This window comes from Mobula birostris, chromosome 5 (assembly GCF_030028105.1).
Source record: "Mobula birostris isolate sMobBir1 chromosome 5, sMobBir1.hap1, whole genome shotgun sequence".
In the NCBI taxonomy this organism is placed as follows: Eukaryota; Metazoa; Chordata; class Chondrichthyes; order Myliobatiformes; family Myliobatidae; genus Mobula; species Mobula birostris.
Genome location: NC_092374.1, coordinates 26,850,702 through 26,877,591, shown reverse-complemented (window position 1 = coordinate 26,877,591; position 26,890 = coordinate 26,850,702). Strand labels below are relative to the sequence as shown.

At 41.9% G+C, this 26,890-nt stretch overlaps 1 protein-coding gene across 1 annotated transcript in view; it reads left to right on the top strand.

Moving 5' to 3' along the window:
- Positions 1-26,890, top strand: part of LOC140197199 (deoxycytidylate deaminase-like) — a 53,335-nt gene that overhangs the window by 5,875 nt on the left and 20,570 nt on the right. The window contains exons 3-4 of the mRNA XM_072257121.1: positions 7,366-7,501; positions 19,553-19,669. Of these exons, the coding sequence (XP_072113222.1) occupies positions 7,366-7,501; positions 19,553-19,669 (253 nt within the window). The remainder of the gene's footprint in view (positions 1-7,365; positions 7,502-19,552; positions 19,670-26,890) is intronic.

Here is a 26,890-nt window from a genome sequence, read left to right as displayed (position 1 = left end):
CTAGTCTCTACCATGTAGCCGATTTATTTATTTATTGTTCTCCATTGCACTAGGACATCACCCAAATTCCATACAATTTTAAAATTTATTCTCCTTTCAACCCATGACAGTAGGCAGAGTTGATGTGAATTTGTTGGCTTTACAGGCTTCTCCAAAATGCAGGCAAACATCTATTCACACAGAAATTGGTAGATTTCTCGAATGGATTTTAAAGGAATGGGGAACAAGATTTGGGGGAATTATGGTGGTAAAAGATCCACCATGATTTTAGCAACACACATCAAAGTTGCTGGTGAACGCAGCAGGCCAGGCAGCATCTGTAGGAAGAGGTGCAGTCGACGTTTCAGGCCGAGACCCTTCGTCAGGACTAACTGAAGGAAGAGTGAGTAAGGGATTTGAAAGTTGGAGGGGGAGGGGGAGATCCAAAATGATAGGAGAAGACAGGAGGGGGAGGGATAGAGCCAAGAGCTGGACAGGTGATAGGCAAAAGGGGATACGAGAGGATCATGGGACAGGAGGTCCGGGAAGAAAGACAAGGGGGGGGACCCAGAGGATGGGCAAGAGGTATATTCAGAGGGACAGAGGGAGAAAAAGGAGAGTGAGAGAAAGAATGTGTGCATAAAAATGAGAAACAGATGGGGTACGAGGGGGAGGTGGGGCCTTAGCGGAAGTTAGAGAAGTCGATGTTCATGCCATCAGGTTGGAGGCTACCCAGACGGAATATAAGGTGTTGTTCCTCCAACCTGAGTGTGGCTTCATCTTTACAGTAGAAGAGGCCGTGGATGGACATGTCAGAATGGGAATGGGATGTGGAACTAAAATGTGTGGCCACTGGGAGATCCCGCTTTCTCCGGCGGACAGAGCGTAGATGTTCAGCAAAGCGGTCTCCCAGTCTGCGTCGGGCCTCGCCAATATATAAAAGGCCACATCGGGAGCACCGAACGCAGTATATCACCCCAGTCGACTCACAGGTGAAGTGTTGCCTCACCTGGAAGGACTGTTTGGGGCCCTGAATGGTGGTAAGGGAGGAGGTGTAAGGGCATGTGTAGCACTTGTTCCGCTTACACGGATAAGTGCCAGGAGGGAGATCAGTGGGGAGGGATGGGGGGGACGAATGTACAAGGGAGTTGTGTAGAGAGCGATCCCTGCGGAATGCAGGGGGGGGGAGGGAAAGATGTGCTTAGTGGTGGGATCCCGTTGGAGGTGGCGGAAGTTACGGAGAATAATATGTTGGACCCGGAGGCTGGTGGGGTGGTAGGTGAGGACCAGGGGAACCCTATTCCTAGTGGGGTGGCGAGAGGATGGAGTGAGAGCAGATGTACGTGAAATGGGGGAGATGCGTTTAAGAGCAGAGTTGATAGTGGAGGAAGGGAAGCCCCTTTCTTTAAAAAAGGAAGACATCTCCCTCGTCCTAGAATGAAAAGCCTCATCCTGAGAGCAGATGCAGCGGAGACGGAGGAATTGCGAGAAGGGGATGGCGTTTTTGCAAGAGACAGGGTGAGAAGAGGAATAGTCCAGATAGCTGTGAGAGTCAGTAGACTTATAGTAGACATCAGTGGATAAGCTGTCTCCAGAGACAGAGACAGAAAGATCTAGAAAGGGGAGGGAGGTGTCGGAAATGGACCAGGTAAACTTGAGGGCAGGGTGAAAGTTGGAGGCAAAGTTAATAAAGTCAACGAGTTCTGCATGCGTGCAGGAAGCAGCGCCAATGCAGTCATCGATGTAGCGAAGGAAAAGTGGGGGACAGATACCAGAATAGGCACGGAACATAGATTGTTCCACAAAGCCAACAAAAAGGCAGGCATAGCTAGGACCCATACGGGTGCCCATAGCTACACCTTTAGTTTGGAGGAAGTGGGAGGAGCCAAAGGAGAAATTATTAAGAGGACTAATTCCGCTAGACGGAGCAGAGTGGTAGTAGAGGGGAACTGATTAGGTCTGGAATCCAAAAAGAAGTGTAGAGCTTTAAGATCTTCCTGATGGGGGATGGAAGTATATAAGGACTGGACATCCATGGTGAAAATAAAACGGTGGGGGCCAGGGAACTTAAAATCATCGAAAAGTTTAAGAGCGTGAGAAGTGTCACGAACATAGGTCGGAAGGGATTGAATAAGGGGTGATAAAACAGTGTCGAGGTATGCAGAAATGAGTTCGGTGGGGCAGGAGCAAGCTGAGACAATAGGTCGGCCAGGACAGGCAGGTTTGTGGATTTTGGGTGGGAGGTAGAAACGGGAAGTGCGGGGTGTGGGAACTATAAGGTTGGTAGCAGTGGATGGGAGATCTCCTGAGCGGATAAAGTCGGTGATGGTGTGGGAGACAATGGCCTGGTGCTCCTTAGTGGGGTCACGATCGAGGGGTAAATAAGAGGAGGTATCCGCGAGTTGTCGCAGTTCCGCATCCCATTCCCATTCTGACATGTCCATCCACGGCTTCCTCTACTGTAAAGATGAAGCCACACTCAGGTTGGAGGAACAGCACCTTATATTCCGTCTGGGTAGCCTCCAACCTGATGGCATGAACATCGACTTCTCTAACTTCCGCTAAGGCCCCACCTCCCCCTGGTACCCCATCTGTTACTCATTTTTATGCACACATTCTTTCTCTCACTCTCCTTTTTCTCCCTCTGTCCCTCTGAATATACCTCTTGCCCATCCTCTGGGTCCCCCCCACCATCTTTCTTCCCGGACCTCCTGTCCCATGATCCTCTCGTATCCCCTTTTGCCTATCACCTGTCCAGCTCTTGGCTCTATCCCTCCCCCTCCTGTCTTCTATCACTTTGGATCTCCCCCTCCCCCTCCAACTTTCAAATCCCTTACTCACTCTTCCTTCAGTTAGTCCTGACGAAGGGTCTCGGCCTGAAACGTCGACTGCACCTTTTCCTACAGATGCTGCCTGGCCTGCTGCGTTCACCAGCAACTTTGATGTGTGTTGCTTGAATTTCCAACATCTGCAGAATTCCTGTTGTTTGCACCATGATTTTAGTTTTGGAATAGTAGAGCAGGCTGAAAGGGATAAATGGCCTACTCTTGTTGGGTTTTGTTCTTTGCATAAATTTCCACAGCAACTTCCTAGCAAGAGCAGTAAGATGTCACCCTCTGATTGCTCTCGGCCCAGATATGCATGCAAAATTGTTCTTCAGCCACTCCGGGTATCTCTGATGCAGAGAACACTCTTCCAGTTTTCCCCCAGCTCCACCCATCATTGCAGCATTTGTTCATCTATTATCAATGACAGGAAGAATATAGTTTACATTGTGCTGTGCTTATTTGTGTTAGATGCGAAGATCTTTCCTGCTGGCTGCATGCTGAGAAGCGTGAGAGCTCATAGCACATCCGTAGAGAATATTGCACTGAAATTGGCAATGAGTTTGATGAGGAGAGCTGAAAACATGGTTGTGTGAACTTCAGAAGTGGAGTTCCCATGATTTTCTAAACTGTGTGTCACCCACAAGCTGTTCTAATGACAGAAAACTGGTCTGGGTCATCTTCTAGAGTCATAGAAAAGTACAGTACAGAAACAAGCTCTTTGGCCCATCTAGTGCATGCTTAGTCACTTTGGCCTGCACCTGGACCATAGCCATACGTACCCCTAATAATCACGGACCTTCCCAAACTTCTCTTGAACGTTGAAATTGAGCTTGCATGCGCCACTTGCTTTGGCAGCTCATTTCACACTCACGACCCTCTGTGAAGAAGTTTCTCCTCATGTTCCCCTTAAACATTGCACCTTTCTTCCTTAATGCATGATCTCTAATTTCAGTCCCACCCAACCTCAGTGGAAAAAGCTTTCTTGCATTTACCCTATCTACTATCAAATCTCCCCTCAATCTCCTACATTCCAAGGAATAAAATCCTAACCTATTCAATTTTTCCTTGTAACTCCGGTCCTCCAGTCCCGACAACATCCTTGTAAATTTTCTCTGTACTCCTTCAAGTTTATTTATATCTTTCCTATGGGTAGGTGACCAAAACTGCACACAATACTCCAATTTAAGCCCCACCAAAACCTTATACAACCTCAACATAATATCCCATCTCCTGTATGCAGTACTTTGATTTATGAAGGCCATTGTGCCAAAAGCTTCCTTTATGACTCTTTCTACCTATGCGACTACTTTCAATGAATTATGGACCTGTATGCCCTGATCCCTTTGTTTTACCACACTCATCAGTGCCCTTACATTTACTGTGTAAGACCTATCCTGATTGGTCCTACCAAAGTTCAAAGCCCTTCAATTGTCTACATTAAATTTTATTTGCCATTTTTCAGTCCATTTTCCCAGCTGGTCCAGATCCTTATAGTCTTCCTTGCTGTCCACTACACCCCAATCTTGGTGTCATCAGCAAATTTGCTGATCCAGTTAACCACATTATCATCCAGATCGCTGATATAGATGACAAAAAACGAAGGACCCAGTACCAATCCCTGCAGCGCTCCACTAGCCACAGACCTCCAATCAGAGAGGCAACCAACAGCTACCACTTTCTGGCTTCTCCCACATAGCCAATGTCTGATCCAGTTTACTAACTCATCTTGAATGCCAAGCGACTGAACTTTTCTGACCAACTTCCCATGGGGGACCTTGTCAAATGCCTTGGTAAAGTTGATGTAGACAAGATCCACTGCCTTGCCTTCATCAACTTTCCTGGTAATTTTCTCGAAAAAGTCATGACCTACCATGCACAAAGTCATGCTGACTATCCCTAATCAGTCTCTGTTTATCCAAATACTTATATATCTGGTCTCTTAGAATACCTTCCAATAACTTTTCCACTACTGATGTCGGGCTAAATGCCCTATAATTTCCTGGTTTATTTTTAGAGCCTTTCTTAAACAGAACAATATTAGCTATCGCTCAATACTCTGGTACTTCACTTGTTGTTAAGAATTTAAGTATCTGCTCAAATCCCTGCAGTTTCTGCATTTGCCTCCTACAGGCTCCAAGGGAACACTTTATCAGGCCCTTGGGATTTATCCACACTAATTTGCCTCAGGACAGCAAACACCTTCTCTCTAATCTCTATGGAGTTCATGACCTCACTGCTGCTTTGCCTCACTTCCATAGACTCTGTGTCTGTCTCCCGACTAAACGTAGATTTAAGATCTTCCCCATCTCTTTTCACTTCACACATAGATTATCATTCTGATCTTCCAGAGGACCAATTTTGACCCTTGCAAGTCCATTTGCTCTTAATATATCTATAGAATCTCTTAGGATTCTTCTTCACCTTGTCTACTAGGGCAACCTCATGCCTTCTTTTAGCCCTCCTGACTCCTTAAGCGTTCTCTTACATTTCTTATATGCCTCAAACACCTCATTTGTTCCTACCTGCTGAGACCTGCTGGGCACTTTCTTTTCTTTAACCAGGGCCTCAATATCCATTGAAAACTAAGTTTCACTGGACCTTTCATCTTTAACTTTTATTCTGACAAGCACATTACAAGCTTTGTATCTAAAAATTTCACTTTTGTAGGTTTCCCCCTTACCAAGTACAGGTGTCCCCCACTTTTCGAACGTTCGCTTTAGGAAAGCTCACTGTTATGAAAGACCTACATTAGTTACCTGTTTTCGCTAACAGAAGGTGTTTTCACTGTTACAAAAAAAGACAGTGCGCGATAAAAGGGCGGCACGTGCCCTGAACAGCCGCACTCCCCTGAATTCGGAACGGCATTCTCGCCGGCATTGCTTAAACACGTGCCTGTGAGCAGCCGTTAGCAAGATGAGTTCTAAGGTATCGGAAAAGCCTGCAAGAGAGGGTGTTACACTTAGTGTAAAACTAGACATAATTAAGTGTTTTGATCGTGGTGAACAAAGTAAGGACAAAGTGAGTTTGGCTTGTGGAAGTTGATGAAGATGATGTTGAAGAGGTTTTGGCATCCCATGACCAAGAACTGATAGATGAAGAGCTGATGCAGCTGGAAGAGGAAAGGTTAACAAAACTGAATGCAGTAGTGAACGGACCAAAAGTGAAGTCGTCCAGGAACTGAATGAAGCAACTGCGTGAGATTTTCACTGCAATGATAAAGTATGACTTTAATTTTGAAAGGGTACGTCGGTTTAGGGCATACTTGCAAGATGGTTTGAGTGCTTACAAAGAACTGTATGATAGAAAAATGCGCGAAGCTAGCAGTCAAGCATACTGTCGTTTTTCAAGCCTTCCACATCAGCCACAGCAGACAACGAACCTCGACCTTCGACATCAAGGCAGGCAGACATAGAAGAAGATGACCTGCCTGCCCTGATCGACGATGAGATGACACCCCAGTGGCCCACCACCCCAGTGGTCCCAACCCCTGCACTGCGGACAGATACCGATCCGCGGAGAATGCAGCGGTAACCGGGAGGCACCCAGCATGGCTTTAAGAAAAAAGCCAAAATAAACAAGCTAATTAATTAGGTGCCGCCCGGCACGTAAATGTTGGCCCAGATCAGAGGCGATGTAATCGGCTCTGATCTTGCCGACATTTATGTGCTGGGCGGCACCTAATTAATTAGCTTGTTTATTTTGGCTTTTTTCTTAAAGATGTGCTGGGTGCATCCCGGCTACAGCTGGACCCCTGCATGCTTTGTGGATCGGTATCGGTTTGCTGCCCGGAGGGTGGGGACCACTGCACCTCCCCAACCTCTGATGACTCAGCCTAACACACCATCATCAGTGTGCTCTGCGCTGTCTTCCTGATTCCCGTAAGTGATACTACACTGTATATACATTATTTCTACTTTATATCGGCTGTGTATTTTTATGTGTTGTTTGGTATGATTTGGCAGCTTCATAGCTTAAAGGTTACTGGAGAGTGTTTTTGCCGAGAGCACTCGCGTGAGATTTTTGCTACGGAGAACAGTGCAGGCAATGGTTGTGGAAAAGTATTTCTACTTTATATAGGCTGTGTATTTATCATATCATTCCTGCTTTTACTATATGTTAGTGTTATTTTAGGTTTTATGTGTTATTTGGCATGATTTGGTAGGTTATTTTTGGGTTTGCGAACGCTCACATTTTTCCCATATAAATAAATGGTAATTGCCTCTTCGCTTTACGACATTCCGGCTTACGAACCGTTTAATAGGAACGCTCTACCTTCGGATGGCGGGGGAAGCCTGTACATCTTTACCAAAAAAAAAGCCTGTCCCAATCCACACTTGCCAGATCATTTCTGATGCCATTAAAATTGGTTTTTCTCCAATTTGGAATCTCAACCCGCAGACCATACCTATCCTTTTTCATATTTATTTTTAAACCAATGGCATTATTAGTTTAAAAAGTCTAGTTGACCTTTTGATAAAGACATGGACTGTGAGACTACATTTTGTGGATTGAAGTTCACTAATGTGAATGAGTAATCTGTTTCTTGATTTAAATACAGGTTGGTGCTTGCATTGTCAATTCAGAAAACAAGATCGTTGGCATAGGATACAATGGAATGCCAAATAGATGCAGTGATGATTCTTTACCTTGGGCAAGAACTGCTAAAAATAAACTGGACACAAAATATATGTATGGTAAGTATTGTAAAATACAGAAGCATTGTAAAGCTCAATTATTTTAACTCCAGTATTTAATTTCTTTATTGAAACAGTTTAAAATTAATATTGAATTAAGTTATTTGCACTTGCCAGAGCATGACTAGCCTCTTGTGAACCTGTTGCCTTGAGGATTACAGATTTGGAATCCATAGAAGAAAAGAGCAGTACTTTGTGTACAGTGTTTGGATTTGTTTGAGAGAGGGTTAAGTTGCAGTTTATATAAAGGTTGCACTGGGCAAGTCATGTGCAATGTGCCTGGAGGGCCAGCCATGGTGGGACCACACAGGACCAGTGATGTCTAGTCATGTCGTCCATCTTCAGTGTATTGTACCTAAGTGCGCAATACACCAGCTTCTTCCCTCTGGCCGTGAGATGACAAAACTCCCTGCCAGCTGCCAGATCACATGAAGCGCCAGTAGCGTTATACTGTTTACTTTTAAAATGTGTCATAAATATACCTCATCATTTAAAAAAATTATTTGTGGTAACATTATTTTGTGTTGCATGTGAGTTATATGTACTGTGTTGTGCACTGTGGTCCAGAGGAACGTAGTTTTATTTGGCAGTATACATGTGTATGGCTGAATGACAATGAGCTTGAACTTGAACCTAGTATTTCATTGAAGCTGATAAGATTATTTTTTAGAATCCCAAAGGCCTAGTTTGAGTGAACATGCAGACAAGGTTTCCAATAGTGGAAGAATCTAGTACCAGTGAGCACAGCCTCAACATACAAGTACATCTCCTTTAAAACAGAAATGAGGGGGAATTTCTTTAGCCAGAGGAGTGGTGAATCGTGGAATTTGTTGCCATGGATAGCTGTGGAGGCCAAGTCATTGAGTATTTTAAAAGCAGAGGTTGATCAGCCCTTGATTAGTAATAGTATCAAATGTTATGGGGAGAAGAGACGAAATTGGGATTGAAAGGGAAAATAAATAGGCCTTGATAGAATGACATAGCAGACTCGATGGGTTGAATGGCCCAATTCTGCTCTTCTGCTTTATGGTGGTATTATATTTTTTTTTTTTGCGATTGTAACCAGGGTTATTGTACTTTTATCTAATGTGTGATATTGAGATGCTGAATTTGATAGTTTTAATTGTATTTTTGATTGAGTGGAGCATATGTTTTACAGTTGAATCTTAGCTGTCTCCACTGGATGTCTCCAATGATGATCCAAATGCCAGGTTTGAGTCCACTGGTCGCAGCATGAAACTTGGATGAAGCAGTAGTCAATTTAGCAGGCATAACTCACTCTGCAGCTAGTCTTTTTAAAAAATTTCATGCCAGCTTTGAGAGTAAATTGGGCTTAAAATATGGAATAATGTATTACAGGATTATATAGTATTTAGGCTATCTTCCTGTTGGAATACAAAGTTCATCTCTTTGAAAATGGTTTTGCAGAGAATATTATAAGAATGTTAATTCTCCCGCTGAACACTGATGTTGATGGTCTCATACCTCTAGAAGACTGTCAGTTTTTTTCTAAGCTGATTCGAAAGGATTTTCTTTTATTAAAGAAATAAAAGACAGGCCGACCAGGGGGAATGCCATACTAGATCTAGTACTAGGTAATGAACCAGATCAGGTCACAGATCTCTCAGTGGGTGAGCATCTGGGGGACAGTGACCACCACTCCCTGGCCTTTAGCATTATCATGGAAAAGGATAGAATCAGAGAGGACAGGAAAATTTTTAATTGGGGAAGGGCAAATTATGAGGCTATAAGACTAGAACTTGGGAGTGTGAATTGGGATGATGTTTTTGCAGGGAAATGTACTATGGACATGTAGTCGATGTTTAGAAATCTCTTGCAGGATGTTAGGGATAAATTTGTCCCAGTGAGGAAGATAAAGAATGGTAGGGTAAAGGAACCATGGGTGACAAGTGAGGTGGAAAATCTAGTCAGGTGGAAGGAGGCAGCATGCATGAGGTTTAGGAAGCAAGGATCAGATGGGTCTATTGAGGAATATAGGGAAGCAAGAAAGGAGCTTAAGAAGGGGCTGAGAAGAGCAAGAAGGGGGCATGAGAATGCTTTGGCGAGTAGGGTAAAGGAAAACCCCAAGGCATTCTTCAATTATGTGAAGGAAAAAGGGATGACAGGAGTGAAGGTAGGACCGATTAGAGATAAAGGTAGGAAGATGTGCCTGGAGGCTGTGGAAGTGAGCAAGGTCCTCAATGAATACTTCTCTCATTGGTGAATACCGAAGAGAGAACTTCATGATGGTGAGGACAATATGACTGAGGTTGATGTTCTGGAGCATGTTGATATTAAGGAAGAGGAGGTGTTGGAGTTGCTAAAATACATTAGGATGGATAAGTCCCCAGGCCCTGATGGAATATTCCCCAGGCTGCTCCACGAGGCGAGGGAAGAGATTACTGAGCCTCTGGCTAGGATCTTTATGTCCTCATTGTCCACGGGAATGGTACTGGAGGATTGGAGGGAGGTGAATGTTGTCCCCTTGTTCAAAAAGGGTAGTAGGGATAGTCTGGGTAATTATAGACCAGTGAGCCTTCTGTCTGATGGGAAAGTTGTTGGGAAAGATTCTTAGAGATAGGATCTCTGGGCATTTAGAGAATCATGGTCTGATCAGGGACAGTCAGCATGGCTTTGTGAAGAGCGGATCGTGTCTAACAAGCCTGCTAGAGTTCTTTGAGGAGCTGACCAGGCATATAGATGAGGGTAGTGCAGTGGATGTGATCTGTATGGATTTTAGTAAGGCATTTGACAAGGTTCCACATGGTAGGCTTATTCAGAAAGTCAGAAGGCATGGGATCCAGGGAAGTTTGGCCGGGTGAATTCAGAATCGGCTTGCCTGCAGAAGATAGAGGATTGTGATGGAGAGAGTACATTCAGATTGGAGGATTGTGACTAGTGTGTCCCACAAGGATCTGTTCTGGGACCTCTACTTTTTGTGATTTTTATTAACAATCTGGATGTTGGGGTAGAAGGGTGGGTTGGCAAGTTTGCAGACAACGCAAAGGTTGGTGGTGTTGTAGATAGTGCAGAGGATTATCAAAGATTGCAGAAGTGATGAGATGCGGGAGTGGGCTGAGAAGTGGCAGATGGAGTTCAACCTAGAGAAGTGTGAGGTGGTACACTTTGGAAGGACAAACTCCAAGGTAGAGTACAAAGTAAGTGGCAGGATACTTGGTAGTGTGGAGGATCAGAAGGATCTGGGGGTACATGTCCACAGATCCCTGAAAGTTGCCTCACAGGTGGATAGGGTAGTTAAGAAAGCTTATGGGGTGTTAGCTTTCATAAGTTGAGGGATAGAGTTTAAGAGTTGCGATGTAATGATGCAGCTCTATAACACTCTGGTTAGGCCACACTTGGAGTACTGTGTCCAGTTCTGGTCGCCTCACTATAGGAAGGATATGGAAGCATTGGAAAGGGTACAGAGGAGATTTACCAGGATGTTGCCTGGTTTAGAGAGTATGCATTATGATCAGAGACTAAGGGAGCTAAGGCTTTACTCTTTGGAGAGGAGGAGGATGAGAGGAGACATGATAGAGGTGTACAAGATAATAAGAGGAATGGATAGAGTGGATAGCCAGTGCCTCTTCCCCAGGGCACCACTGCTCAATACAAGAGGACATACCTTTAAGGTAAGGGGGTGGGAAGTTCAAGGGGGATATTAGAGGAAGGTTTTTTACTCAGAGAGTGGTTAGTGCGTGGAATGCACTGCCTGAGTCAGTGGTGGAGGCAGATACACTAGTGAAGTTTAAGAGACTACTAGACAGGTATATGGAGGAATTTAAGGTGGGGGCTTATATGGGAGGCAGGGTTTGAGGGTCGGCACAACATTGTGGGCCGAAGGGCCTGTACTGTGCTGTACTATTCTATGTTCTATGTTAATAACATATGTTTTGTATCTGAAAGATAAACATGATACATTGAGTGAAAGCAAGTGGCGTGGTGCCCTTGTATTTCAGAAGTACATTGAGAAGGAAGGAAAATCTAGATGTGTATAAAAACCTGTGTTAAATTAATAGTACTCTTTAGAAGCAAGATCTTGTGGGCCATTAGTGATTTCTGTTGAACACACCATTGCCTGATTTGGTTCTTTATTTTTCCCAGTTTGCCTCACCAGACTGGAGCATCAGATGGTTGGGGTTGGGGTGGGGGTGGTGTAGATGTGTTGATGTTTCAGGTTAAAAGCCCAAATCAGGACTGAGAGGTCCTGATAGATAGTTATGAAGAGGAGAGGAGGAGTGGTGAGACTTGGACCAGAGGTGGTTATTACACTTGTAAGGAGTGAAGGATGACAGGCAGATTGAGCCGGTTAGGAGAGGGGTGGAGTTGGGAGGCAGAGGCAGGTAGATATAGATGGAAGCAGACCAGTGGAAAATAAAAGAAGGCAGAAGGAGGTATGGAGGGAAAGTCAGAGATAGAGATAGCTGAGGAGGGTGTTAAGCAGGATTACAAAGGCTATTGATGCTGGAATCTGATAAGTAAGGAAGGTGCTGCTGGAAACCACTGGAGAGGGCTGAAGAACAGATGGAATCAGATGGGGGGGTGTGGAAGCTGGTAAGTAAAATGTGTGGGTTGTAGATGGATGGAACCATGAGGGGGTGAGGAATTAAAAAATGGGTGATATTGGACTGGAAGGTGGAAAGGGGACAAAATGGTAGGACCAGGGAAATGTCAGAAAGAGAAAGGAAGAGGTGGGGCACATGTAAGTGTTACTTGAAATCGGAAAATGCAGTGGCTTATAAGCTACTCAGACAGAATAGGATGTGCTGTTCCTCTGGTTTACATTAGGCTTCACCAAACTGTTTCTGAAGTATCAAACTTTGTAGTCTTTTATTGACATTCTTTTTCCTCATCTGTTTAACTTGAGTGTTTGTATTAATCTATTTTTTGCTGCATAGGCTCCAACTTTTGGCTTTCTCTTGATTTGAAGCTATAGCTTGGTAAAATTTGTTTTTTTTTCCCTCTGGTAAATATTGACATGCACACTGCATTACTTGGTGTAGTTTTTTTTAAAAACCTTTTCATGTTTGCAGTTCTTTTGGTCAGAAAAACCCCTTTGTCATTTTGGGTCAATACAAGTTGAATGGTGCTTGAGGTGGAGGTTGCTGTGCCCAAATCAGATTCTGAAAGGTATTTGTTAAAGACTGATAAAGGCTATTCAGTTTGTTCTCTCATGCATCTAGTAAGATCTAACAAACCAAAGTAGTAACTGTGCAGAGTACTCGGATTCTGAAATTCAGTTCCCTGATGATAAAGGAATCAAGTTTCCAAGGTGGAGTTCAGCGCGTCCATGTTTTTATATGACACGTTCAGCAAGTTCTACAGTTTCTTCTCCAAAAAAACTTGTTGAACAGAAAAATACAAGTTGGTGTACGGTACTTGTCTAAAAGAGGATCACGTTTATTGACAGAGCCCAACTTTTAATTCCATTACACTGAAATTTTCATGTAAGAAGAAACCTTTTAATTTTGAACTGGTTTTGGATTTGCCCATTATCATGATCCTTGGGTTATCGGTGTAGGGATGAATTAGATTGCCTGTAACTAGTGTGTTCTTTTTTAAATTGGCAGGTGGGTTAAATAAAGGCTATGAGGGAATACAAAATCAAACTGTTTAATATTTTTTAATCTCAAGACATTTCCAAGGCAGTGTTATAATTGTCAGAGTTACTTGGTATCTATATAACCATATAACAAGTACAGCACGGAAACAGGCCATCTTGGCCCTTCTAGTCCGTGCCGAACTCTTACCCTATCCTCATCCCACAGACCTGCGCTCAGCCCATAACCCTCCATTCCTTTCCTGCCCATATATCTATCCAATTTAACTTTAAACGACAACATAGAACCTGCCTCAACCACTTCTGCTGGAAGCTCATTCCACACAGCTACCACTCTCTGAGTAAAGAAGTTCCCTACCCCTAAACTTTTGTCCTTTAATTCTCAACCCATGTCCTCTTGTTTGAAACTTCCCCACTCTCAGTGGAAAAAGTCTAACCACGTCAACTCTATCAATCCTCCTCATAATTTTAAACACCTCTATCAAGTCCCCCCTCAACCTTCTACGCTCCAAAGAATAAAGACCTAACTTGTTCAACTTTTCTCTGTAACTTAGGAGATAAAACCCAGGCACATTTTAGTAAACCTCCTCTGTACTCTCTCAATTCTATTGACATCTTTCCTATAATTCGGTGACCAGAACTGTAGACAATACTCCAGATTTGGCCTTACCAATGCCTTATACAAATTCAACATTACATCCCAACTCCTATACTCAAATGCTTTGATTAATAAAGGCCAGCAAACCAAAAGCATAGTTCCATAGTTCCCTCCATCTTCAGGGAACTATGCACCATTATTCCTAGATCCCTCAGTTCTAAAGCATGTGAGTGCCACTAGACAAGTCATTAAGGCAGCTCACACTATTCTTCTTGGGCACTGGTATAACTGTTGCTCTTTTGAAGCAGGTGGGAACCTTCGAATGTAGCAATGAAAGGTTGAACTTCTATAATTCTAATAACAGGTTGTTGTTCTACCTCTGTAGAATAACCATGTAGACTTGCAGGAGAGGAAAGCAAATTATATCCAATGTATTCGCATCTGCTCTCTCTGTTCACTTCAACCTTTCAAAAACAACAAAATATTAAACTTTGCTTCAGAACTGCACTCTTAATTGCAGTTAGCTCTTAATTACAGCTCGGGACATTCCGGAATTCAATTCCGGTGCCATTCTGTAAGGAGTCTCTGTACATCCTTCCCGTGGAATGCGTGGATTTTCCCTAGGTTGTCCAGTTTCTTCCCACAGTCTAAAGAAGTATTGGGTGGGTTAACTGGTCACTGTAAATAGTCCTGTGATTAAGTTAGGCTTATGGGGTTGCTGGGCAGAGTGGCTCAAAGAGCTAAAATTGCCTACTCAACACTGTATCATTAAATAAAATAAATATATAAAACATGTTAAGGCAGGACATGTAAATATTATTCCATGCAATTTACTACAATTCTATTGCTGAACTTGAATCCTTTAAAGCAGAGGTTCCCAGCCTTTTTATGCCATAGAAAGTAAGGAACAGTAAAGGTTACTGTCAACCAAGGGACCCCAGGTTGGAAACCCCCTGCTTTAAAGACTCGTGACAGCCACTTGTGTCAAAATGAAAATATAAATATTTATTACAAGATCCTGCCTCAGTGCCAGCCTTTGAAGGCTCTTAGACTCTTTCTCCATTCTTTAAGAAACTTTTGGTCATCTGGTCTGATAATTTGACCTCCAGTCACAACAGATTCGGTTAACATATTGTGGTATCTTTGAAGTGAATAACTATTGTTTTCCCATATTTAATTAAGATAATCAGATTCTGGACATATGACCTCATGGTCACCCGACCAAAGAGGCTCCATCTATAGCCTTGATGGAGCTGGGTTTGAAACCATTTTACACACATGTAGTTTTAGTGTTTTTCTTGCTTGTTCTTTTAAACTAATAGAATAGCAGGTTATTTGTCCTGTTGGGTCTATATTAGTTCCTAGTAGAGTGATTCCATCAGGCCCATTTTCCTGCATTTGTTGCCCTTAATCCTGCAGGTTATTTTTGTTGAAGTGCCAATCTAAATTTACATTTGAATGCTCTACTTCTAACATCCTAGTTGGCAGATTCCAGTTGCTGAGTAATTTTTATTACTTTTCCTTTTTGTCCCAGATTTTATTTTTATGACCCCCTAATCCTTTAGTTCACTAAAGGGACCTGCTTCCGTTTGAATATCCAATCTACATCGTTCATGGTGGGTGTATTCAAGGACACTTTCAACCTCTCATTGCCACATTCGAAGGTTCCCACCTGCTTCAAAAGGGCAACAGTTATGCTAGTGCCCAAGAAGAGTAGTGTGAGCTGCCTTAATGACTTGTCTAGTGGCGCTCACATCTACGGTGATTAAATGCTTTGAGAGTTTGGTCTTGGGCAGAATCAATTCCTGCCTCAGCAAGGACCAGGAGCCACCGCAATTTGCCTATTGCTGCAATAGGTCTATGACAGACACACTCTCAATGGCTTTTCACACGGCCTTAGATCACCTGGACAATACAAACATCTATGCCAGGATGCTGTTCATTGATTGTAGCTTAGCGTTTAACACCATCATTCCTACAGTCCTGATCGATAAGCTACGGAACTTGGGTCTCTGTGCATCCCTCTGCAGTTGGATTTTTGATTGGTGCTAATTGGTATTGGTAATAACTCCTCCTCACTGATCATCAACACTGGCGCACCTCAGGGATGTGTGCTTAGCCTGTTGCTCTACTCTCTCTATACCAATGACTGTGGCTAGGTATAGCTCAAATGCCATCTACTGTATAAATTTGATGATACAACCATTGTTGGCAGAATCTCAGATGGAGACAAGAGGGTGTACAGGAGAGAGATGTTCCAGCTAGTTGAGTGGTGTTGCAGCAGCAACCTTGTCAGTGAGACCAAAGAGCTGATTGTGGACTTAAGAAAGGGTAGGATGAGGAATCACAAACCAATCATTGTAGAGAGATCAGAGGTGGAGAGAGTGAGTAATTTCAAGTCCTAGGGTGTCAAGATCTCTGAGGATCTAACCTGGTCTCAGCATAATCAATGCAGCTATAAAGAAGGCAAGACATTGGCTATATTTCTTTAGGAGCTTGAGGGGATTTGGTTTGTCATCTAAGACACTCAGACTTCTACAAATGTACCATGGAGAGCGTTCTGACAGGCTGAATCACTGTCTGGTATGGAAGAGGGGGCACAGGATCAAAAGAAGCTACAGAAATTTGTAAAATTAGTCAGCTCCTCCTTGGGTACTAGCCTCGTAGTATCCAAGACATCTTCAAGGAGAGGTGTCTCACAAAGGCGGCATTGATCATTAAAGATCCCTGCCCCCATCACTCAGGACATGCCCTCTTCCCACTGTTACCATCAGGAAAGAGAAACAGAAGCCCGAAGGCGCACACTCAGCTTTTCAGGAACAGCTTCTTCCCCTCTGCTATCTGATTTGTAAATACACATTGAACCCATGAACGGCTCACTTTCATTATTTCTGTTTTTGCACTATTTTAAATTTAATTATTTAAATTAAGTATATACACTTACTGGAATTGATTTACTTATTTCCCCCATATTATCATGTATTGCATTGTACTGCTGCTGCTAAGTTAACAAATTTCACATGTGCCAGTGATAATAAACCTGATTCTGATTCATGAATTTGTGTACATTAGAAAACACTTTATTCAAAGGAGAAGAAAACACAGCTTCTAAAGCCTAATTGCTTACTTTTGCTCCCTATTATATAGAAAATATATTTAAGCCAAAATGTAAAGATTTTAATTATTGCTCATGGTTTGGCACCTTGGCTTCTTTTGGGAAATTTGATTTGTTTTCAAACACTTGCCCTTTTCCTAATTATGACCAGTAGATGTCATTGTCATACCGCGTTTTATGGAGAGATGGGTTTGGAGCTGCATTCTTTTCAAACTGCTATGTATAGGAAGGCTAATCTTCAAGCAGGGGCAATAATGCTGATTTACCAGCTTGAATGTGTTGTCCATCTATAACACAGTACGGCATCCATGTTAATGCATGCAGAAGTGGTGGGATCTGATGAAAAATGTGGCCATATGTCCTTTGTGTTGCAGTGAAGTGGGGTGGTTGAAGTTTTGCGGTCAAATCCATAACTGAATTTCCATTTTATTAGTTTATTGTTTAACTCGGTGAAATGATGGCGGAGCACCACTTCCCCTCTCCCACAGCACCGAGTGACTGATGTCAAAGATCTGAATTGCCAGTGTATAATTTGAACTGTGTAGTGCGGAAGAGAAATTCCTTGAGTTGTAGATTGCCACAAGATATGCCTTGCAAAAAGTGAGAATATGAAACCTGGAGTTTTCAGTCAAAGAATTGCTACATTTGGACCTTCATTCCTCTTTAATCATCAAGCAGGATGTTAGGACTGACACTTAGAGCTCCACTTATCTTTACTTTTTTGGAATTGTACTGCAGAAACAGGCCCTTGGCTTTTGATGTCCATCCCATTCTCTTTTATGGCATGGTATTTTAATTACAAATTAAAATGCATCTTAAATATTATGAGTGTACTCGCTCCAGCACCCCTCTCTTGGGTTGTATGTTCCAGATTTCAACCACCCTCTGGGAGCAATACAAATTATTTCTCAAATCTCCTATCCCTTATCTTAGGTCCATGCCCTCTGGTCACAAATGCTTCTGCTATGTGCAAAGTTTTTTTTTACCATGTACTCTTTCTACGACCTTCATAATTTTGTATACTTCATTCGGGTCAATCCTTGGCTTTCACTACACCAAAAGAAAACCCCATCCCAGCTCTCCCTTCTGCATCACGTCTCTGGCCATGCATTCCTATCACCTACCCTTCTCTTCCCATCTCACCAGTGTGTGGCACTATAATCCAGCGATTTGTAAAGATGGACATTCTAAGAGCTGCTACTGAGCTTGTTTTCAATGTTTCATTTGTAAGGAAAAACTGTCCAGAATGGGTTTAGGGTAACCTGTTTGGAATATATTAAAATAGATTGCTAGATTAAGAGGGGCATTGATAGGGTCTATAGTAAGGAACTTTTCCCTGTAAAGGGTATAGTTTTTAGTAGAAGAGGTGGCAGGTTTGAGAGGGACCTGATTTTTTTTTCATCTAGAGCCTAGTTGGAACCTGGAATACACTGTTGTAAGAATGCTAGAGGCAATGGTTCTTTCTCTCTCATCTAAGTGAGGACCAAACGGGCTACTAAGAGAGTTTAATATAGATGCGTATTTGGTGTTTAGCATGGACTTGTTGGTTCATAGGGCCCGTTTCTGTGTGTATGAGTATAAGTTAATGCCTCATTTGAAAACAACTCTTGATGGTGTTTTTTTTCCTGCTTTCCCTCATGGGAAAACTCCATCACCACTTTATATGTAGTTCAGTTGCTCTCTATTTAAGCACGGCATACAATAGAATAAGATTTAGTTGGTTCAGATTGATCTTAAACCTGTTCTGGTAGAGTAAACCAGGGAGGGGGCGAGATACTTACTGGAAGACAGTTGGAATCTTTTTTTGTGAAATAATAAAGTTGCTTTAACGTTAATAGCTTGGTGTAAAATTGCATGATATTGAAAATGGCCAACTCTTTTCTTGGCCCTCTTTAAATGGTGTTGATGTTTGCACATTTAAAAAAAAAGTGACTTTGGATGTTTAGGAGCTTTATATAATTTTTACAAAACATATTTGTGTCTTATTCACAGTTGTAAGCCTTGGGAGTTTTGTGGAACTTGTGGCAACATACTGATGACAAAGTCTTACTGTTGTGTTAAATCTGATACCCAGGCTTAGAAGATTAAGGAGAATGGGATGAAGATGAGATGCCCTCACTTCCATTTCATTCTATTGGTTTTAATATTTAGCTAGTTCTTCTATAATTAACCTATCAGATTCATCAGCAATAGTATTTTTATCTTTGCTTCTTTGTTCATTTGTGGAATGTGGGACATTGTTGACAATGCCACTACTTTTTGATTTTGGGAGTTGCGTGCATGGTACTCGTATTGAGTAAGGATGGCAGATTTCCCTGGAGTGAGGGAGAGATGCTTAATGATTATGTAGATTCTTGTCTGGTGAGAAAGGAGAAGGTAAAGAAGGGGAGTAGTTGGTGGGGATGCAGAAGTGCAACAAGGAGTTGTAGAGTGATGGATTCCTTTGGGATGCTGATGTGTGGGGGTATGTCATCTAAAAAGCATGCTTGTGTCTCTAGGTAGATTTCCAGCATTTGAAATTTTCTACAAGTTTCTATTTTCTATGCATTGTAACAGTAGCTGTACTTCCCAAATGAGATTCCGGGCACTTCCAGGTATCTTGACAGGGGTTGTGTACACATCTCTTTTGAATAAAAATATAAAGAACTGGTCATTTAATCTTGGTTGTGACTGAAAGCTCTTTAATCAAGTATGTGATCAGGATTAATTGTGTGAGAAGTTGTTTGGTTTATGAATCTTATTTTTAATTTATGTATGGCTTTTTATTTTCTGTTCCAGTTTGTCATGCGGAATTAAATGCAATTCTGAACAAAAATGCTAGTGACGTTAAAGGATGCACGATGTATGTGGCCTTATTCCCTTGTAATGAATGTGCTAAGCTCATCATCCAGTCAGGTAAAGATTTGCAATCACTCTGCTTTCAATTTTCTTCATTTATATACCAGTATTCAGCTCAATAACTCATTACAAAGCATGTATATTTTTTAAACTGATACCCTTTGTCTGAATGAATCATACTATCATTTTGCAAAAATTATCTGTTCCTATCACCAGATAATGTCAGGTTTCCATTGGCTAATTGCTACACTGTGCAAATCTTAACATGTTTTTTAATTTAAATCAACAACCTTCTAAAACACTGGCTGCCAAATAAGAACACCGCAGAGTGCATAATTAATGTGAAGATCTTAAGCTGTGAAGACCCTAAGTGCACAATGAAAGATTAATGGAGAAATCTATAGTTGAAATTGATTGTGTTTGCAGGTGACCATCTTCTGCTCCATTAGAGATGCCTGATAATCAGCATAAATTGAGATCGCGTTCTCCCTATCATCCTTGTTTGATTTGCTTCCCTGTCCCTCCTAAATCGTGCTGATCTTTTGTATGGTTGGGAAGGAAAAAGAGTGGGTGTCACCTCTCTGTAGCCCATCCAACTGGCACATTTACAACATAAGACCATAAAACATAGGAGCAGAATTAGGCCATTCAGTCCATAGTGCCTGCTCTGCCACTCCATCATGGCTGATTTGTTATCTCTTTCTCCTGCCTTCTCCTCATAATCTTTGACACCCTTACTAATTAAGAACCTATCAGCCTCTGCTGTAAATATATTTATTTTGTTTTGAATACAACATGGAACATGCTCTTCCAGTCCATCGAGCCACACTGCCCAGCAATCCACCTATTTAACCCATACATCTTTGGACTGTGGGGGGAAATCAGAGCACCTGGAGGAAACACATGCGCATGTTAGAAGAAATGATGTACAGACTTTTTTACAGAGGACACCGGAGTTGAACTCCGACAGCTCGAGCTGTAATAGTGTCAAGCTAACTGTGACACTACTATGCCGCTCCAATTTCTTGGCCTCCTCAGCCATCTGTGACAACGAATTTCATAGATTTACCACCCTCTAGCTCAAGAACTTCCTCTTCATCCCTATTCTAAAGGGGCATCCTTCTGAGGCTGTGCCCTCTGTTCCTAGACTCCCCCATTATAGGAAATGTACTTTCTAGTCCACTCTATCCAGTGAGTTTGCAAATTATGACTATGCATGTATATCAGATAGTGGGTAGCAGGTGCCATGATTTACCCATCTCCTTTATAATTTCCTTCCTTCCTTCCTCCTGATTCTCAATGTACAAAGAACCCTGGTTACATTTAAGCCCCTTTTGTGATCTGGCTGAGGTTGACAGACTTGTATCCAAGCAAAAAGCTCCTGGTTTTTAATTACCTTAAATAGCCAGAGCTACTGTCATCCTTCTGTCAACTTGAATCAGGCTGGTCATTCTCCTCTGACCCTTTTCATTAGCAAGCCATTTTCGCCCACAGAACTGCTGCTCACTGTGTGATTTTTCTTCTGTTTTTCACACCATTCTCTGTAAGGTCTTGAGACTATTGTGTGTGAAAATCCCAGGAGATCATCAGTTTCTGCGATACTCAAACCACCCTGTTTGCAGATATCTCATCAGCCAATCATGTGGTAATAACTCCATGTATAAAAGCATGCAGACATGGTCAAGAAGTTCAGTTGTTACTCAGACCAAACATTAGATGAGGAAGAAATGTGATCTAAGTTACTTTGACTGGGAATGATTGTTAATGCCAGATGGGGTGAACCTTGAAATGGATAGGCTATAGCAACAGCCGAAGGCCATGAACATAAGCTCAACATAAGCCTCTTTATTAAGTACAGGAGGTATCTAATAAAGTGGCTCCTGAGTGTATGCATGGTGCTAGGAAGAATAGAAACAGTTAATCCAGAACATTATTTCATAATAGATCACAGCTACAAGACTCTGAGATGCAGTTTGCAGTAATGAGAGGTAAGTTTCAGGCTGATATCGGAAAGCATTTCTTGTCATCTGTGCATGGAATAGTCCTATGCTGCAGTCATATAATTACATGGAGTCTGCAGCAAAGAAACAAGCCATTTATCTCAAGTGGCTAAGCTGCTGTTTATCCTTCACAGGAGCCTCCTCCCATCCCTCTTCATTCAGTCCAATTAACACATTTCCATTCCTTTCTCCCCCATGTGCTTAACCAACCTCTCCTTAAGTGCATCAGTGCTGTCTGCCTTAACAACTATTGTGACAGTATGTCCCATATTCTCACGGTTCTAGATAAAGAGGTTTCACTTCAGTTCCCTGTTGTATTTATTAGTAACAATCTTTTTACTTATGAACACTAAGTTTTGAGTTGTGTGCAAGTAAAAACATTTCCTGCCTACTATCTTCAACTTTTTCTGTGTACTTAACAGGTCATTCAGAGCCTCTCTTCTGTAGAGAAAAGCACCCCTACTCTTTCCTAATAAATATAACCTCTCAATTTGCAATCCTCTTTGTGATTTTTTTTTCCCTTCTACAGTGTCTGCATATTGTTTTAATAATACAAAGGTCAGAACATCATGCAGTCTAACCAAGTATGTTTAGTTTCTCTGCTTTTCAGTGTGGTTCCCCAGTGCTATTCTTTTCATGGCCTTGATAACCTGAATTGCAACTGCTCCCAGTTTTGTATATTGGTAGCCTTAACCTCTCTGCCCTTTGATGCCATTTAATATCTTGTTATCCAGTCTTCCTGTTACTCTGAGCAAAATGTTACCTCTCACATTTGATGTGTGTTGAAGTTAGTTTTTCTACTGCATGCTCATCCTGAGAGTTTAATAATGGCACCTTGCTATTTGTTGCATTCTTTCTCAGTGTTAACCATTTGCCCCCCTAATTTAAGATGCTCTCAAATTTTGAGATTGTGCTTTGATTCTGTTCTCAAGGTACTAATGTAAATTCTGAATGGGAATAGCATTATTAATAGTAGAAATGGAATACTAGATCCACCTCTTTCTTTGTAATCTATTTTGGATCCTGTCTGCTGACTCCATATTCTCTGACCTTGTGTGCTTCTGTTTTGAGGTATTGTTATTGTTTGAAAATCAAACTATGTAGCTGCCACAAATGTTTTGAAAGAAATTAATGTTGGTTGAGCAGAACATCTTAAATAAGAGAAGTGGCATTTTAATTAAGTTGAGACAGATCCTAGCAAAGATTGACCAGGAACAGATCAATCCTTGCAGATAGAGGAATTCTGAGGGACCATATTAATGATCATTTGGAAGGCCAGGGAGTAATCAGATAGGATCTACCCTTGACATAATTGTGGTAGCTCTATCTGACCAATTTGATTGCTATCTTTTCAAAAAAAAAGTCTAAATATTGATGAGGGTAGATGTGATATATATGGACTTCATTGTGGCCTTTGGCAAGGTCCCACATGGGAGACTGGCAACAGAGGATGGTTCTTGTGGTGGGAGATTCTAAGATCAGAGGATACAGCCTCAGAATTGAAGGGAATCCTTTTAGAACAGAGGAATTTATTTAGCCAGAGAGTAGTAAATCTGTGAAATTCATTTGTATGGACAGTTGTGGAGACCAGCTCTTCAGATATATTTCAGGCAGAAGTTGATAGATTCTTGATTAGTCAGAAGGCAGGTGATTGGGCCTGAGAGGGAAAATGGATCAGCCATGATGAAATGGCGGAGTAGACTTGATTGACCAAATGGGCTAATTCTGTTCCTGTATCTTATGGTCATATGCTGGTAGAGGATTGTTTTTATGATTGCATGCTTGTGACAATGGTGTTGCATGCAGATTGTTGTTTGGGCCCTTGTTCTTTGGAAATGTAATTGGAAATAGTTTATTATTGTCACATGTACTGCAATACACTAAAAAGCTTTCATTTGCATGCCATCCAGACAGATTCTGAATGATGTTGGAGGTAGGAGGTATGATCATTAGGTTCACAGATGATATTGAAGATTGCTGAAGAAGATGGAGAGTGGTCTTGGACCATAAGGTGGATCAGTGTGTTGGTGAAACAGATTGCGAAATAAGAAATGGAATTTAATACAGATAAATGTAAAATGACACATTTTGGGTATACTAATGAGGTAGAATATAAACAGAATGGTAGGATCTTGGGGGATATTTGAGAAATAGAGACCTTGATGTACAAATCCAAAGATCCTTGAAGGGGTATGTAGATACTGTAGTTAAGTGGGCTTATGGGATATTGGCCTTCTGGAGCACTGAATACAAGTAGAGATGTTACGGTCCAAACTTTATAAAACCTTGATCAGACCTCCTCTGGAGTACTGCACCATTACTTCACCACTAAACTATTGGAGAGATATGATAGTGCTGGAAGACTGCACAGGTGATTAGCCATGATATTACCTGGGATGGAGTATTTCAGTTGTGAGAGGTTGGAGAGGCTGGCTTGTTTTTCCTGGAGCAAGGAGATTAAGAAGGATGTTGATTGAGTATAAAAACAAATTATGAAAGTTATAGGTAGGGTAGACAACAAGAAATTTTTCCCCATAACAGTAGTAGATGAAATTTGAGATTTAGGGCGAGGGGTAGAGGGTCCGAGGGGATATTTATCTTCCAGGGAGAGATGTGTACCTGCAGGACACTGCTTGAGGGAATGGTGGAAGCTGAGTTGCTGACTGCATTTATGAAGTGCCAAGGCAATCACTTGCATTGGGCTAAGTGTTGGAAAATGTAATTAATAAGGATTGACGTCTGCTAGTTGGCATGGACGTATTGGGTTGAGTGATCTTTTTCTATGCTGTTATGCTGTATGAGTATATACTCTTCATTATATTTAAGCTTGCATTTTTGAGTAAAGGTTGTACTATTTTTCCTATTTGTAATACATAAACTAAAATATTCTGTGCATCATTAATGACTGAGTTGGAATGACTTGAGGTGGAACATCTCCTGGGGCACTGGGTAATTGGGGACAATCAAGCTCCTACTTTATGTTCATTTATAACCCTCCATTTGTTTACTATTATTAGCTGTAAATTATATCTAGAGCTAATAGAATCATTTGACACTTATTAATTAGTTGATGGATTAGTATGATTTTAAATTAATTAGCAATTATTTTGGTTGTTATTTATGCATGGTGGATACTTATTTAAGGCAGACTGGATCCATTTATTAGCTTCCTGCATCATCTGTTTTATCCTTGCTAGTAGCCCATCTATCTCATAGTTATACTCACAGAAACGGGCCCTTTGGCTTACCAAATCCATGTTGACCATCAAGCAAACATTAACACTTAATGCTACATCTAATTTCATTTTGGGTTTCCCCGTTCTGCCATTACTTAATTTAGTGGCAATTAATCTACCAACCTGTACATGTTTGGGAAAATCCTGGGAGAAATATGCCAAGTTACAGGGAGGACTTGCAAACTTAACACACACAGTGGCGGTCAAGATAGAAACCAGGTTGCTAGAGCTAAGGCTGCAGCTCTACCAGTTTCATCTCTACACTGCTCCATTTATGTAGCCTATTGGGTACATTTGTTTTCCCAAAGGACATATTCTTATGTAATTTATCGCTTAAGGTGTTGTTAGCTGTGCTTCCTTTGACTTGTGGTACCTTGCTTTCTTTTACTTCATCTTGTTTGATGTCTGTCACTGTAATTCTTCTGTGCTCTGCTGCTACCAACTTTGCACTTCTGTTTAAATCTCCCACTATGTTTTCACCCAGTGCTATCAAGATCTTGCATATTATTTAGACCTGTTGCTCTGGTTGGGGTGGAGGCCTCATTTACAGAAAATCACTACTACCTGGTATGATGGAATGGTTTGTGGAATTATTGAAAGAATCATAGAATTGTTGTGATAGTGCAGGAGGCAATATAGATTCATACAGTACGAAACAGCCCTTCAGCCCAACTTGTCCATGCTGACCAAGATTCATATTTAAACTAGTCCCATTTGCCTGTTTTTGGCCATATCCCTCAATCTTTCCTAGCCATTTAGCTGTCCAATACATTTAAAATTTTTCCCCATAACAGAAGTAGATGAAATTTGAGATTTAGAGCGAGGGGTAGTACTGACTACGGTGATGAAATGCTTTGAGAGATTAGGCATGAACAGAGTCAACTCTTGCCTCAGCAAGGACCTGGACCCACTTGCAATTTGTCTTTCATCACTATGACAGATGCAATCTCAGTCGCTGTTCACACGGCCCTCGATCACCTGGACAATACAAACACCTACGTCAAGATGCTGTTCATTGACTATAGCTCAGCATTTAACTCCATCATTTCCGCAGTCCTGATCAATAAGCTACAGAACCTGGGCTCTATACCTCCCTCTGGAATTGAATCCTCAACTTCCTAACGGGAAGACCATGGTTTGTACAGATTGGTAATAATATCTCCTCCTCATTGATGATCAACCCCGGTGCACCTCAGTGATGTGTGCTTAGCCCAATGCTCTACTCTTTCAATGCCCATGACTGTGTGGCTAGGTATAGCTCAAATGCCATCTATAAATTTGCTGATGATTCAACCATTATTCACAGAATCTCGGATGGAGACAAGAAGGTGTACAGTAGTAAGATATACCAGCTAGTTGAGTGGTATTGCAGCAGCAACAACCTTGCACTCAATGTCAGTAAGACTGAAGAGCTGATTGTCGACTTAAGGAAGGGTAAGATGAGGGAACACAAACCAATCCTCATAGAGGGATCGGAACAGGAGAGAGTGAACAATTTCAGCTTCCGGGGTGTCAAGATCTCTGAGGATCTAACCTGGTCCCAGCATATCGGTGCAATTTTAAGGAAAGCAAGACAGCGACTATATTTCATTAGGAGTCTGAGGAGATTTGGTTTGTCGCTTAAAACAATTTGAGGAGGTTGGTTTGTCACCTAAAACGCTCAAACTTCTATAGATGTTCTGGGGAGCATTCTGACAGACTGCATTACTGTCTTGTATGGGGGGGGGACTGCTGCACAGGATCAAAAAGAGCTATAAAAACCTCCCCCTCATACCCTATCCGTTATTTATTTATATACACATATTCTTTCTCTTTCTCCTTTTTCTCTGACTATACCCCTTGCCCATCATCTGAGTTTTCCCCCCCTCCCCCTTTTCCTTCTCCCTGGGCCTCCTGTCCCATGATCCTCTCATATCCCTTTTGCCAATCACCTGTCCAGCTCTTGGCTCCATCCCTCCCCCTCCTGTCTTCTCCTATCATTTTGGATCTCCCCCTCCCCCTCCCCCTCCCACTTTCAAATCTCTTACTAACTCTTCCTTCAG